This window comes from Ascaphus truei, chromosome 22 (genome assembly GCF_040206685.1).
Source record: "Ascaphus truei isolate aAscTru1 chromosome 22, aAscTru1.hap1, whole genome shotgun sequence".
Lineage (NCBI taxonomy): Eukaryota > Metazoa > Chordata > Amphibia > Anura > Ascaphidae > Ascaphus > Ascaphus truei.
In genome coordinates, this window is record NC_134504.1 from 7,558,461 (window position 1) to 7,574,598 (window position 16,138).

Consider the following 16,138-nt stretch of genomic DNA (forward strand, 5'->3'; position numbering starts at 1 on the left):
GGTCAGCGCGTGAATGTGGATGGAAAAGAAGACGGTGGAATCAAATGTCACATGCAACGTTCAAAGCCAAAGCAACGTGCTTTGGTAACAGGATCAATGGTGGCTCCATTTACTGTGATGGAAAATTGGGCCGAGTTTAGGAGGAAAGAGGGAGGAGCTCAGTTTTAAACATATTAAGCTAGAGGCGGCGGAGCATCATCCAGGAGAATATGGGCAAGAAGCAAAATAAGAGACTTGGGGCTGGATTGCATGTATGGGGCTGGCGGTGGATAGAGCCCTTCGGCATGCGGTGTGAGAGGCGAGACCACCGTAGGAGACGGCAGCGTCAAGTTGTGAGAGCTGGGTTTTGGTACATTCATAAAGTCCTTTCAACATGCTCCTCTCAGGCACACTGTAAGTGGAGCCTGCTGGCGGCTCCCAAAGACAGAAAACTGTTACACTGCAAGATTATTATTTCTCAACTGAGATAATGTTACTTTTATGTCTGAAGCACTTATCCCCATGACCTGTTATTTGCATTATGTGTTATTTATGATTGTATTACCACTGTGAAGCGCTATGTACATTAATGGCGCTACATAAATAAAGACACACAATACAATAATGAATTAAGTAGAAATCGCCGTGTTGGTCCAGTTGTGAAAGTGCAGAGTAAATGAGTATTTCAGTATTAGGTGATACCTTTGTTATTTTTATTATAACAATATCAATTGTTAGTCCAAATTAAAAAAAAAAAAATATATCAGCTTATACTGAAGTACTCATTAACCGAGATATAAATCTCCTTTTCAAGTATGTGCGGAGCGGACACTTTGCCATATGCTGGGAGGAAGTCAGAATTCAAGTGATATGTGCAGAATTGAACCCAGAACATTCAAGACAAACACCACTACCCACTACCCACTACCCACTACCCACTACCCACTACCCACTACCCACTACCCACTACCCACTACCCACTACCCACTACCCACTACCCACTACCCACTACCCACCACCCACCACCCACTACCCACTACCCACATTAGGTAATAATCAGGATGAGTCTTTGTTCATCTCTATTTCCTCAAATTGATTACTCCAGTAGTTTAAATCTGTTACTTTGGTTAGGCAGATAATGAAACCCTTTTTTATTCTAAACATATAAACAAGTTAATTACCCGTTAAACTTGCGAGCGGAGGAGCTACTCTAACAGTTGGTACTTTTCTTTGCTTCTGGAACCCACAAAGAAGGGTCAATTTCTTCATAAATCACTCTAGGAAGAAAAGAGAAATAAAAAAAAAACAACTGACTTTGGGTATTTTTATGTTTTAAAGGCACATCGGATAACTTAACCCCTTAAATGCCACGGGGAGAAGTAACGTATTGCAAAGCAATGTTTGAGACGGACTGGCTATGCTAAAAATCCGTGGCAGCAACCTCCAAATCAGTGGCAAGATCAGTGAGACTCACACAAGATCAGCGAGAGTTGACGTTTAATAGGTTAAATAGTCACTCAGAGAGGGGCAAAGGGACCTAATGATGTTTAATGGGTTAAAGGTTAGTATAACATAGTAATTAAAAACTCCAGTTTGCTCCATTGATTTAAAGGGTCAACCCTATGTAGGACCATAGTGACCGAATGAGAGTGGTCAACAGCGAACTAAAGGGGAACAGTAAAGACAGACTGGAGTTTTTTGAGCCCCCAACTATTTTAGGTCCGTTTTACAGGAAACAGAGACCTCTTGGTTTGGGAATAGAACCGGTTCAAATAATGGTTAAAGAACTAATTGAAAATAAATCAAGTAGAGTGACTTACGCCAAGCTCCTTGTAATATGTTAGGCTTTATTATTGAAACAAATGGACATGTTGAATTTGGAATGAATGAATTTTCTATTAAAAATAAAAACCATTACAAGAACCCAACACTAGGGGTCATTCACAGTTCACTTACTCTGTTCCATTACTTTGAATAAGAGGATCAAACTCTAACAGTTCATAGTAATTCGGTAATGCTGAGTTCTTGTTGGTATCATCTGAAAAAGAATCAAGTGAAGGTTACAAGATACATGGTAACTATTTTACATGGGAAAACCAAAGGGACTCAAAGAAAGATGTAGCCAACATTATTTGACCCACAAAAACAACACTGTGCGTCAAAGCTGGCGCTTCATTCAATGCGAGAGTTGACATGGCGCCATTGAAACAAATGTTGACGCAAGCAAAACATTGGGACATTGACACATCGATAGGTCTTCAATGTTGGCTTCCATGTGGACACACCAATGATGGCTTCCATGTGGACACACCAATGATGGCTTCCATGTGGACACACCAATGATGGCTTCCATGTGGACACACCAATGATGGCTTCCATGTGGACACATCAATGATGGCTTCCATGTGGACACATCAATGATGGCTTCCATGTGGACACACCAATGATGGCTTCCATGTGGACACATCAATGATGGCTTCCATGTGGACACACCAATGATGGCTTCCATGTGGACACACCAATGATGGCTTCATCTATATGCCGAAGTCACAGCATCTCCAGCATGAATAGCCTTGTTTTATCTGTTAAGCTGTGATATAGAAGTTGTTATGTATTGTGTTACGCTGACGATGTGGCTTTGTTACAATAGGCACCCCATTCTTTCCTATTGTAATATTCCTAAGCAGGACTTCTCTTCTTACCTGAGTTGCTATTCAGTGAAGGTTTATGCCGAGGCTCATTTTGTAACGGCACGCTAGTAGGATGAAGAGTTGGGACCGTTGGAAGGAGAAGGGTCGGAGAGGAGTAGATCTAGAGGGTGGGAAAAAAGTGTGTAATGATCTATAAAGTGGGGGGTGGTGGGGGGGAATGAAATGATTTATATGGGTGTGGAATAATAAAACAAATAATTATTCTGTTATTTTTTCAGTTAGTTACATAGAAACATGGAATTTAACATGACCACTTGACCAACCTACTCTGCCCATGTTGTAAAACCTCAGGCCCGGTTTGATTCTGGGGGTTCTTTCATGTTTAGGCTAGCCTTTGGTATATCGTAGGGCATTTTTAAATTCCCTTACTCTATTACCACTTCTGCTGGGTGGCTGTTCCACAAAGCCACTACCCTTTCTGTGAAGACGTCCTTCCTCGCATTTCCCCTAACTCTGCCACCCTCCCGCTTCAGAGAACGACCACCTCTTGTTCCAGCGCTTGTTTTTCTCTCAAATACATTTCCCTTCAGCACTGTGTTGAAGCCCTTTATATACTGTATGTGTAGGTGGCAAAGCCTCCTCCCGTCTCTCCTTCAAGCTGCACAGGTTTAGATCCTTCAGTCCAGGGGCCTCAAACTAAGTCCTCAAGTGTAAGCCATTACCTTTATACACATATTCACTTTTTGTTTGGTTGTGTTTGCACCCCATACTTGCCTTTTTCTTATTTCTTAGACACAGGGACTGTGTTTTTTAGGGTGCTGCACCACCACCTCACACTTATTAATCCCCTTATCCACGCCCTTGTTTGTTATATTATTAATTTGCGCTTAATCTTACTTTGCTTAACTAACGGCACAGCCTGCAATATTTCACAGACCAAAACAGGCACTTGTCTATGATATCCCTTGCACCCATCACACATACTCCCGCACTTCTGGATGTTCCCCCCACACACACTTAACAAACCCCCCACAAAGTATGAGGCATAATTATTGGTTTTGCTGTACTACTGAAACATCTAGTGAAGGAAGCGTTTCAAGTGAGCTTCGAACACGAGGAGAGAGCGAGAAATAGAGCAATTTCAATACTTAGAGTTAGACTAATAGTCACACTTACATTTTCATAGAGTTGCCTTGGGGCCGCGACCCTTGGGATATTGCTTTGTACTCCAAATACAAACCTGTGTCAAAAATATTGTCACAATACAACCGTTAAACGGGCTGAATCAGTGGTCTCGTGCTCTATTCTTATTAACAGAATGATATTTTTCTTTTAAAGCCTTGTGTGGAGATTTCCATAGTCACCCCCTTTATTGGCAATGACATGGTTAAGGACAGACATATGCATGTTTTCCCTGTGTGAGGACCAGTTAGGAAAGGGTGAAGCATAAGGGGAGATATGACAGAGAAGGTCAGAAAAACTCCAAACTTTAGTATGAGTTTGCGATCATATTTGCAAATTGGATTTAAAAATACTTGTAGAGGCAATCCAAGCAATATCCTACATGTGTTTTTTTTTATTATCCATCTCTTAATGCCATTGTGTCAACAATTAAACTTAACGACCTAAGCCACTAGTATGAAAACTAGCAGGAGCGGAGTCCAGGGACCACAACAAGGTCCCTCGTGGGTCGCCAGTGGAAGACCCCAGCCTTAAGAGCAAGCTGTTTTTATTTAACCCAGGATTGAAGCAGGGGGTCTCCGGAGCTGAATCCCATTTATTTCAGTTCCGGGGACCCCCTGCTTCCGGAGATAATTACCTCCGTAGTAGGTGCCGGTAACCGCTCTGACTGAGCCAGCTGGGTTTAAAGTTTAAAGCTCCCGCGTCACGCCGGCCAATAGGAAGCTGAACCTGATGATGTCACGGCTTCCTATTGGCCTGCAGGGTGCGGGAGATTTGAACAGCGGCCAGTGCAGGATCCCTGTTAGGCCTCGGCCATGTTACTTGCTTGCTGGCGGAAGCGCGCTGAGGCGCGCTCCCGCTCAGCACTGAGCCCCTACAGCCGCAATTAGAGCGGCTTTAGTAGGGGCTCACCTGCGCTTACGCGTGCTTGCGGAAGCGCAGGTCTTGGGGGAATTTAAAATTCCCCCGCTTGCCGGCGAGACAGGCCGGTCACGTGAGCGGTTCGCCCAATGAGGGCGAACCAGCTCCGTGACGTCACTGGCCCGCCCCCGGCCAGTGACGCGACCGCCCCCGGACCGCCCCCTGACCGCCCCCTGACGGCTGCTGAGAGCGCTTGCGGTAAGCAACCGCAAGGCCAGGGAAAGCACCCGCTTTCCCTGCGCCTCAGCGCGCCTCAGCACGCCAGCAGGGACCGTGGACTCGGCCTTAGCCGAGCGGAGCAGCTACCGGCACCTACTATAGGGGTCTTTATCTCTGCAAGCAGGGGGTCCCCGGAGCTGAAATTAACGTGGTCCTGCTCTGGAGACCCCCTGCTTCAAACCTATGTTAAAAAAGGAAAATAGGATTTATTTGAAAAAAAGAGACAATCTTTTATCTCCTCGTAGCATGACAGCGGAAATAAAAATAAAGATATTAATTGCACTCACGGGGTATCTACAGCTTCACTTAGTTCAAGTAAATCCATCTGAGGGTAAATTGACGGGGTTGGTGCAGCGTCACCATCTAAAATGAGATAAAAAGCCATATTCAATGTTAAAGTATGTACGAAGACCATATTTGGGTTTTTATAGTGCGTGAAAATGAGTGTTCAAAAAGACATATCTTCATAAAGTGTGTATCGCACACTGTGTATGGAGGTTTCATACTTAGGACGCAAAGTTAATTTGAAATGAATTTTGACGCATGTTGGATACCTGATTGATACAATTTAAATTACATAGTTATAGTTACAAAGTTACATAGTTACATATTTACATAGTTAATTAGTTACATAGTAGATGAGGTTGGAAAAAGACATACGTCCATCAAGTTCAACCTATGCTACATTTAGACAACAGATACTTTATCCTATATCCGTACTTACAGTATATTGATCCAGAGGAAGGCAAACACAAACCCCAGTGTCACATCATCTAATGATATCTCATAGGGAGAAAAATAAATGACTTCCTGACTTCAATAATTGGCAATCGGATTAATCCCTGGATAAATATCCTTCCCATGTTTACTTATTGGGTATATCCCTGTATACCTTTCCTTTCTAAAAAGATGTCCAACCTTTTTTTAACAAATCTATTGTATCTGCCATCACACAGTCTCCCTGGGTAATTAATGCCACACTGTAACTGCCCTTACTGTAAAGAACCCTTTCCTTTGTTGCTAGTGAAATCTCCTTTCCTTCAACCTTAAGGGATGGCCCCCGAGTCCTTTGTACTGCCCGTGGGATGAATAGTTCTTTTGAAAGCTCCTTGTACTGTCCCCAACATAGTTACATAATTACATACATAGGTACATAGTAGATGAGGTTGAAAAGACACAGTACGTCCATCAAGTTTAACCCATGCTAAATTTAGACGACAGATACTTTATCTTATTAAAACAGATGTATGTGTATTTTTTTTTTATAACTAATGTTAGTAAATATAAATTATTAGTGTTATATTTATTATTATAGCCACACAATGGCTGCGTCAAATAGAGTTCTGATTAAAACACAGCAGCTTCATTGGGAGCGGACAGCACCATCAGCCGGTATACGGGTTATGCCAAGATGATGGATGGTTTCAGCGCACTTTGTACGGGACTTTGTCTGTGCGGCGACACAAAGGAAAAATAGATTTGTGACGTTGATGGCGCAGGTGGAGACATTTCAGGCTGGCACATAGGACACAAGAGACAAAAAAAGGCCCCGATGCTCCATCCAATATGACAAATTATTGCGTGCATTAATATGCATTTAATCTATATTTTCCGTGTTTATGGCACAGGCACCCCATGATGTGAGCTGCATAATTTCTGTTTCCTCATCTCTATACAGTGGAAGAGGGGCGATCAACAAGGTTTCTAATTTTGGTCCGTGGACTTGGTCCCCAAATTTAATTAAAGGGGCAGTCCCAGATAGTGGGCAAAATAAAAGTTTCAACCTATCAATGTAATCGTCTTACCTTAAAAACATCTTTATGCCTTTTTTTTTGTTGCTTTCTATTTTCTGTTTAGCTCTAACCTTATCTGGCCAATCTTGTTACATGTGTAGGGGGTCCCTGGTGTTAAAAATAACACAGTTCAGTGCGGGCCGACCCCCCCGGTTCTAATTCCCAACCAATATGAAAAAAGTAACACATAGGCAGGATTAAGGCTTTAAAGTGAAATATTATATTTAAAAAACAAAATATGTTCTGTACTATTAGATAATAGTGACTGCCCCCCCCCTCCTCCTCCCTCCAACCCATAATGTTATTTTTTATGAGTTTTAAAGTATCCTTTGATTTCACTAGCAGGCTCTAGCCCACCTCCCCAGCAGTGCAAGATCTTTGCAACACTTTCCTGTTTGTGATCATTTGTTGCCAATGTTCCCAGCAGTTTGAGATGCAAACTGTAACAGCAGATAATGTTGATATAAGGATACATTGTAGCTGCTGAGTTACACTGATTGAAGGATTGATTGAAACGGAAAGGCGGCCATTATGTTAGGCACACAGTCGGGAATTTGACAGATTTATAACATGAGCACCAAACGATTGCCGGCTTAGGTACGAATGTAGCATTTTCAATGTCACCTGCTTTACATCTACAAATAAGAAAAGGGGGTACGAAGTATTGCTGCTTTAAGTTGCAAATAATATTAAAAACAGGGACTGGTTATTTCTGGTTAGTTGACAATTGTATTAATAAAGGGAAACTTTGCAGCAGAAGATTCTGCCTCAAGGGTTTTGAATAAAACATCATTTGCCTGCAATGTGAGGCTGATTTGTCATTTTCACATGATTTATTAATAAGCGCCACTATCTTGAGTTGTGCTGAAGCAGCCAGCGGTAAAGATAATCAGAGCACAATATATGTCATTATCCGTAATGCATAAGCAAACGGAGCAATTTTTAGTGATTCACAAATCTCATAGAGAGAGAGCGAGAGGGAGAGAGGGAGAGAGGGAGAGAGCGAGAGGGAGAGAGGGAGCGAGAGAGAGGGAGCGAGAGAGAGGGAGTGTGAGAGAGGGAGCGTGAGAGAGGGAGCGTGAGAAAGGGAGAGGGAGTGAGAGAGAGGGAGCAAGAGAGAGGGAGTGGGAGAGAGGGAGCGAGTGAGAGAGAGGGAGCGTGAGAGAGGGAGGAAGCGAGGGAGCGACAGGGAGCGAAAGAGAGACAGAAGCACAGACACAGAGAGACAGAAAGAGATTTTAATTACTTTATTAATACATATATATCACACCCAGAGCCGACGTTTCAGTCACCTTCATCAGGGGTCTCCTTGGGGACCGAAAGCGGTGTGAAATATATATGTATTAATAAAGTCACATCTTTATTCTTTCTTTCTATAAATCTTCTTCTGCTGGTGTTCATTTCAATTTGGAATGTTAAACCTGTGTATACTATATTTTCTACCTTGCACAGACCGGCCCTCAGGGCCCTCCATTTTGAGTGAGTTCTGCCATTTTGTGTGTGTGTATGGGTGTGTGTGTGTATATCTCATCACAGGATTTGTGATACCGGAAAGTGCTCCCTATTTATGACTGAGACTGAAAATGTATCATTTGTTTATTTTCTTCTGTAAAAAAACAAAAAACAAAACAAAAACTAAATCCAATGCAAACACATGAATAAATCCTCGTCTTTACCTGAATAGGGCGGATCTCGTTCCTCCCCAATCCTCTCATTTTTTAACCTAATCAACTGCTTTATTTATTTGTCTTGCTCCTTTCCCTGTATTTTTCCTGGCTGCGTTACTCGTAGCAAAATATTTACCCTCTGCCCTCCGTGTAATGTGTACACTAAAGGTGTTATCTGGGCAGCGTCCAAAGCAAACTGATTGCACAACTGGTGGAAAGATGTCAAGACCGGTTCCTTCGCTCCTGTGCAAAACCCCTGAAGATACAGTATCACCGGAACCTGAAGATACAGTATCCCCGGAACCTGAAGATACAGTATCCCCGGAACCTGAAGATACAGTATCCCCGGAACCTGAAGATACAGTATCGCCGGAACCTGAAGATACAGTATCGCCGGAATCTGAAGATACAGTATCGCCGGAACCTGAAGATACAGTATCACCGGAACCTGAAGATACAGTATCACCGGAACCTGAAAATACAGTATCACCAGAACCGGAAGATACAGTATCGCCGGAACCTGAAGATACAGTATCACCGGAACCTGAAGATACAGTATCACCGGAACCGGAAGAACCTATTTCAGGAATAAGGAAGCGATGTGTACAAATGTAACACCTCTGTGCTTCAGAGAATTAGGGTTCTTAAATACGATTACTCTGCCAGAGAACGCTGGACACTTAAAACAAGATGCATTAAGTAAACAGGACGAAGGTAATAGCTCCTTAGTCATTATTACCTAATAACTCTTGACATACCATCCAACTATGCCTATTCAGCTGGTACACTACACGTTGTTGGCTTCTGTAAGACCAGCTGTACCTATTACATGGAAAGATTTGTGTGTGGTAAGCTGCATGTGTTATGGGACTTCCGTAGGGTTTCTTGGAAGTACCTCCATACAGCACGAGTAGAGGAACAACAGTAGCACCTCGTTGATTTAAATCAACATGAACCTATAGAGTCGGAGCGGTCAGCCCCTAAACAATGAGCAAGTGCCAATGATGTACTTTATATGGTATAAGGGCTTCTGGCATGCTAGGCCCCACGCTGTAACCTGTATGTCAATGGGGCACTGTAGAAGCCAACATACCATTACCATAGGAAAGAGCGACCATTTACCTGAGTTCTTCCTGAATTCCCCCCCCCCCCCCAAATTATTCCCGCTCCCCCGTAGCATTAATCCTTTGATGCTGTGACGGCTACGGTCGCATCATGAAAGATACTATGCTTTGCTACATCTGTACTTCATATGAGAAATAAGAAAAGGTTTCAGGTGGGAGAGAAGACATCCTTGAGCAGAATGCAACAGTCGGGATGAGGCATAGCGAGAAATTAGGGCTGAGATGTAAGGAGAGGCAGAAGAGTGTAAAGCTTTGAAAGTGAGGAGGGGAATTGAGTGTGTGATGCGGGATTTGATAGGAAGCCAGGAGAGTGATTTCAGGAGGGGAGACGCTGAGACAGATTTAGGAAAGAGTAGAGTGATTCTGGCAGCAGCGTTTAGGATAGATTGTAGGGGAGACAGGTGAGAGGCAGGAAGGCCGGAGAGCAGGAGGTTCCAGTAATCGAGACGGGAGAGAATGAGGGCCTGAGTCAGAGTTTTAGCAGTCGGGTAACAGAGGAAAGGGCGTATCTTTGTGATATTGCGGAGGAAAAAGCGACAGGTTTTAGCTACCTTTTGAATGTGAGAGGAGAATGTGAGAGAGGAGTCGAGTGTGACCCCTAGGCAGCGTGCTTGTGCTACTGGGTGAATGATCGTACTTCCAACAGTAATATGGAAGGAGGTAGTAGGGCCAGGTTTTGGAGGAAGTATGAGGAGCTCCGTTACTGACTTGTTAAGTTTAAGTTGGCGGAGGGCCATCCAAGATGATATAGCAGAGAGACATGCAGAAGCTTTGGTCTGTACAGCAGGTGTTAGGTCAGGGGATGAAAAGTAAATTTGTGTGTCATCAGAATAGAGGTGATATTTGAACCCAAGAAATTTGATTAGGTCACCTAGAGAGAGTGTGTAAACAGAAAAGAGAAGATGTCCCAGGACAGAGCCTGGGGTACCCCCATAGAGAGATCGATAGAGGAGGAGGTATTAGCAAAAGAGACACTGAAATTACAATGTGACAGGTAAGAGGAGATCAGGGTAGAGCTTTGTTGTGAATACCAAGAGTATGGAGAATGTGAAGGAGAAGATGGTGGTCCACAGTATCAAATGCTGCAGAGAGGTCGAGTAATATGAGCAGAGTGTAATGACCTCCGTCTTTGGCAGCATGGAGGTCATTAGTTATTTTAGTGAGGGCTGTTTCAGTGGAGTGAGCAGTGCGGAAGCTAGATTGTAGAGGGTCTAGGCGAGAATAGGTGGTGAGAAAAGGGAGCAAGTGAGAGAATACAAGACGTTCAAGGAGTTTGGAGGCAAAAGGCAGGAGGGAGAACCTTATTTATTTATTTTGTTTTATCCCACGGATGAAGTAGATATTGATATGTACATCTTTTTCTTCTGTATTTTCAATGGTAATCCCGGCTGCCATTTTAATTAATCTATCAGACCCCGTTTTTTTAAGGTTCAGTATCTCAGGAGTAGAAAATTGATCAAAGATACCAATTAGGTTTAAGACAGCAAGACAGTGGAAATAGCCATTTTAAAGGGTACCAACGTAATTGGCAACAAGATATACACAAAATGTTTGCAGGAGCCTACTCTATATCCACCGATAGGGCAGTTGTTGGCCGAAATGCCTCATTAAAGTCAGAGGATATTGAATAAGCCCCTAGTTTATAATGCAAGAGGCTTATGGGTTCAAACACTGCAAGACTGGGAGAAATTCAATGGTTCTGTCTAGCAAATGCTCAATCTTAAAACAAATGTTAATCTAAAATGTACAAACTCATTGTTTATAAGGAATACTATTTTAGGACTTAGAGTTGATTCCTACACGGCTTAGACTGCTCCATGTTACGTTAGAATGCAAGTTGTAGAAATCCTAATTTACCCCAAATCTGAGCGGTGGATGATGCCACAACTGGTTCGGGAAATTGAACTGCAGGTAGAGTGGAACCATTTGTCTGAATCTGGGTTCCAAGTCCTGCCGATAGGCAATCGATGTAAAGGAGTTCTTTTGAAGGAGCTGAAGGCCAATTATTATTGACCTGCAAGGATATAATAATACAGAGGAATATCACAACATGTTACTTTACAGCCGATTAACCTTACAGAGCAGCAGCTATGGATGTACAACCAGGCCTAGCGGGTCTCACTTGCGTAGAATGAGCCTAACTCATCGGAATCCAGACCCACTCATTCCCAGCACTGGTGTCTTCATACTATTAAATCAATTCTCGGAGATCAAAACTAGTCCATTAAGCCATTTGCTGGCAGTGGTAGTGAATGGGTTGAGGCAGCAACCCCATTCAAAATACATTTGGAGACAGGTATATATGAAAACGCCAGCCTTAGGCTTAGGGGCCCAAGGTGGCATGCAAGCAGCAGGCCCCCCCGCCCCGTAAAATAAAAAGGGGACCTTGATGAGCATCCCTCCTTCCATGGACCACAGGTAGGTCCTCTGCCCTCCTAGACAGACATCTGAGTCCCCCCCTCTGTTGCAGCCCTTACTTTCCAAGGCCCATAACTCTTCCCCCCCCCACTTCAAGGCCAATACCTAATCCCCGCAGGCTCATACCTATCCCCCCTTGCCCATACCTATCCCTATTTCTCCCCCCCCCCATAGCTCCTTCTCCCCCAACCGTGTGTAATTTGTAGAGATCACAAGAGAGTAAGAGTTGTGACACTGGCAACAAGATCATTACAGTCCATAGCATGATCAGTGGTTTCCTGAGGATATTCTATGAGCTAAATTACAGGTACAATGAGTTATTAATGCATTTCCATGTCATACCTCCAGAAGTGCTGCCTGTTTCGTATGTTCTGCTGGCTGATTTACTCTATTCCGAGAGAACCTGGAAGCAAAATTCTTCATTTTAATTACTTGCAAATTAAAGCTACTAGAAAGCTAAATAAATATGTAATTTAAGGTGTCGATTCAGAAGTAAAATGCGTTGGACAAATACAGCGATCTCATTACACCTACTGCAAATATTAGTGGTAAGATGTACAAATAGTTTTAGATGAACACGGCCATTAGATGTTATTAAAACGCTGTAATATTGTGTGTAATAAGGGTTTTAGGAGCCAATGGACAGGTTGCTCTGTTGCTGGTCGCAGCGGTGATTGACAGGTCAGTCTGCAGGCGCCAGGGATTAAAACACTGCGATATTCTGTGTTATAATGGGATATGTTCTCTGAAGAACAATGGCACATGTTACATCTGCACCTATGACAGGGGTGGGCAAAAATGTAAACAACATAGGAGCTGCTGTCGCTGCCGGCCGCAGTGGTGATTGACAGGTCAGTCCGCAGGGTCCCCTGTATGAATGGGGTTCAGCTCAGGGGACACCATTACTGCTGGGAAGTGCTATGTACCTGGATGATGCTACACAAATAAAGATATACATACAGTACATACATACAATGCCGGATATAGAATGGCAAGGGAGCCCATCATATAACATCTTAACATAGACATTAGTATTCTGTATGTATATAAATGGTGTTAAATTCACTCTAACCCTCTTATAAAAACATTGATCACATGTACTCTTTTTTTTTTCACATACATGTAAGTATGTCATAAATATAACTAGCTGAATGTTCTGAGCTTCAACCAATGGGAGCAGGCGAAAGATAATGAAGTTGCTGTATCTTCATACACGATCAGTAATGGCTACAGGTATGGAAAGGACAGATAGATAGAAGATACAGTAGTCTTGGTGACATTACATCGGGCTGTCTCCTTCCACTCCTTGTTACAAACTCCTAGTGCACTGGGTGGGTCGGCATCCAGATTGGCAATCGACTGATTGTTGCTAATAGAAAAAGAGTACCCCTCTCCGACAACAGCTACTACCAGAAGTCAACAGGTACAGGACACAGAAACCAGGTACATTACGGGTTACATAGGCATAGTTGGAGGGGATGTGGAAGCTGGAGCTTACCTGTCATATCTCAGGAAAACATTATTCAAATCGTCGTTTACTTGCACCAGTTCAACAACGACGTCATCATTCTGCACCGTCTCCAAGAGCTGCATAATCCTCTTCTGCATTTCCTGGCACGTCTTGTGCAGTTCCTATGAAAATAGCAATAAAAGAAAAAAACACTGTCATCAAGCATGACCTAAAAGGACATCTCTAATCAGGAAAGCTTTGTTGGGGAACGTTATGGGTGAGACCTCAAATAATATCGTCTTTTATATACCTGTAGCGCCGACAATGGACGCAATGATGTAGATAGAATTTCATGGTTATGAGCCACTGCCCTAAAGTGCTTACAATCACGTTGATGCCTGAGGCACAGAGCGGAGGGGGGAGGAGGGAAAGGGGGAGGAAAGAGGGAGAGGGGAGGAGAGGGAGGGGGGGGGAGGAGAGAGGGTGGGAGGAGAAAGGGGGGGAGGAGAGATGGGGAGGAGGAGAGGGGGGAATGGAGAGGAGGAGAGAGGAGGGAAGGGAGAGGAGAGAGGGGGAGGGGAGAGAAAGGGGGGAGTAGGAGAGGGGGGAGGGAGGAGAGAGAGGGGGGATAGAGGGGGGGGGGAGAGAGGTGCGGCAGGGAGGAGAGAGAGGGCAAGAGAGAGGGGGGTTCTGGCTGTGCAAACCCGGGGAATTCCCTTTGACAGCACACAAAGTGACCAGCCAGAACAAATCAAACCCCTCCCAAGTCTCAGCGCACCACGTATACAAACTAACTTCAAAAACAATAACATAAAACTACTTGTAGGTGTCAGATTTTGGTAAATAAAAGGCATCAATCACCGAGGTGTGACCACTCACACATGGCACTGTCATTAGTACGCTTTGGTTCTAGGAGGGACTGACCCCTTAATCACAGCCACTGAGAACAAACGTCAGCATTTTGTACCGTGTTTACACAAGTTTAAGGGACACGTTGGTTAGTAGGTTGACTTTGTGATTGGGGGGAAGAGGTTATTATATTTTCTGCTATAGAAAATACTGCAGGTGCACTTTTCACAATAAGCCCAGAAACAACGTGTCTTGCGTTTCCAGATCTCAGCTTTCTCCCACTCCCCAGAACATGGGGAATGGTTATTTGATATCCTGCTCTTTGTGTGACGCTGGGTTCTCTTTCAACCGTTCCAGGGTGAGAGTCGCTAGAGAAGCAGACTGGAGTTTCACCCTCAACCAGCAGAACGTGCAGGCGAAATCCAGCCTCATATGCATTCCAGCCAAACAATCCCCATATCCCCATGTGCAGTGGTCACCAAAAAATCTACTCGCCGAACAAAAAAATCTGCTCGCCACCTAGTACCACACGCGTGCTGCCTGGGCCAATAGGAGCTCGCCACGATGTTAAATCCACTCGCCCGAGGCGTGCAAATGTATAGGTTTGTTGAACACTGCCCATGTGACTGATTGCTGATCCTATGTTCTTCAGCCACAGTTAGTAATATTGTATTCACAATGTATTAATGTGCCAAGCAGTGCCTATTGAGTTATATCACGGTTCTGTCTGCATACACTCAGCAGCACTATCCCAATAGTGTTCCATTCCGACCATCAAAAGGTCACACACCGTGTGCTCATTTATCTGCGATTTCCCAGAATCCGTGGCTGCAGTGGGAGCACTGTATGCTAAGATAATGGTGAAAGTCAGGGTCGCACACCTGTCTGAGACGTGTGAATGGGTTCACAAGTGTTTTTTTTATTTGCGGTACACTGTACGGTGAAGGGTTTTTATCACTTTTGTTTTACTCACCCTAACTTATATAAGGTGTGGTTGATCCCCGAGAGTATTTGTAGCACGCCTTACTCTATACGTCATAGGGCCCCAAGTGTGCTGGCCATTCATGGTACATCACAGGGCACTCCAAGTGTTGAAAAGAAGATGTATTTTAGTACCTGTAAAAGATGCATGTCCTCGGGATTCTCTGTCCCAGGCTTGTTTTCCACCAGTATCGCAGACATCACCGTTACATTCATTTTCACCAGGTCCAGTTCACTGTACAGCTTACCCATCTAGTGAACACAACAGGGCAAGATGTACTTACTTAACGTGTAGCATATTACCAGCATTGGCAACCCAACTCCATATCAACATGGTATTCTAGTACAGTCCTAATTATCCAAGGATTCCATTTCCATAGACAGGAAGGGCAAATACGAACCCACAATACGATGGCGTTAGAATACGAAAACAAGGACTCGTCTATATGGAGCTACATAGTTACATAGTTGCAGTACATAGTAGTTACATAGTTACATAGTAGATGAGGTTGAAAAAAGACCTACGTCCATCAAGTTCAACCTATGCAAAATTTAGACGACAGTTACTTTATCCTATATCCGTACTTACTGTATATATTTTTGGGTTGCTAAACCTTACCAAGTTGGGTACCACTGTACCCATCTGTGGTCCTTCACCTCTGAAACAAGATGTTACATACTTTTTGTACAGATTCCTATCTTTCTTTTTAACCAAGTTACTCTTATTTTTTTTAAGGGTTTTGGCTTTCTGGAGATCTCTGCTTTTGTTTATATATATTTTTTTCTCATTACAGAAAAAGGGATAAGACTGGTGTGATAAAAATGTTCATTTCTTCTTATTATAAAAAAATAAAATTCAGCATGCTATCAATGAAAAGGAAAGTCTTAGTTTATAGCGGTGGTC

General features: G+C 43.5%; 1 protein-coding gene across 2 annotated transcripts in view; it reads right to left on the reverse strand.

Moving 5' to 3' along the window:
* The window catches only part of TOM1L1 (target of myb1 like 1 membrane trafficking protein), a 49,016-nt gene that overhangs the window by 3,628 nt on the left and 29,250 nt on the right, over positions 1-16,138 (reverse strand). For both annotated transcript variants that reach the window (XM_075579854.1, XM_075579855.1), the window contains exons 7-15: positions 15,370-15,486; positions 13,453-13,586; positions 12,297-12,357; positions 11,394-11,550; positions 5,240-5,315; positions 3,807-3,870; positions 2,682-2,790; positions 1,936-2,017; positions 1,161-1,256 (exon numbers count right to left, since the gene is read on the reverse strand). In XM_075579854.1, coding sequence (XP_075435969.1) covers positions 1,190-1,256; positions 1,936-2,017; positions 2,682-2,790; positions 3,807-3,870; positions 5,240-5,315; positions 11,394-11,550; positions 12,297-12,357; positions 13,453-13,586; positions 15,370-15,486 — 867 coding nt within the window. In that variant the 3' untranslated portion in view covers positions 1,161-1,189. The remainder of the gene's footprint in view (positions 1-1,160; positions 1,257-1,935; positions 2,018-2,681; positions 2,791-3,806; positions 3,871-5,239; positions 5,316-11,393; positions 11,551-12,296; positions 12,358-13,452; positions 13,587-15,369; positions 15,487-16,138) is intronic.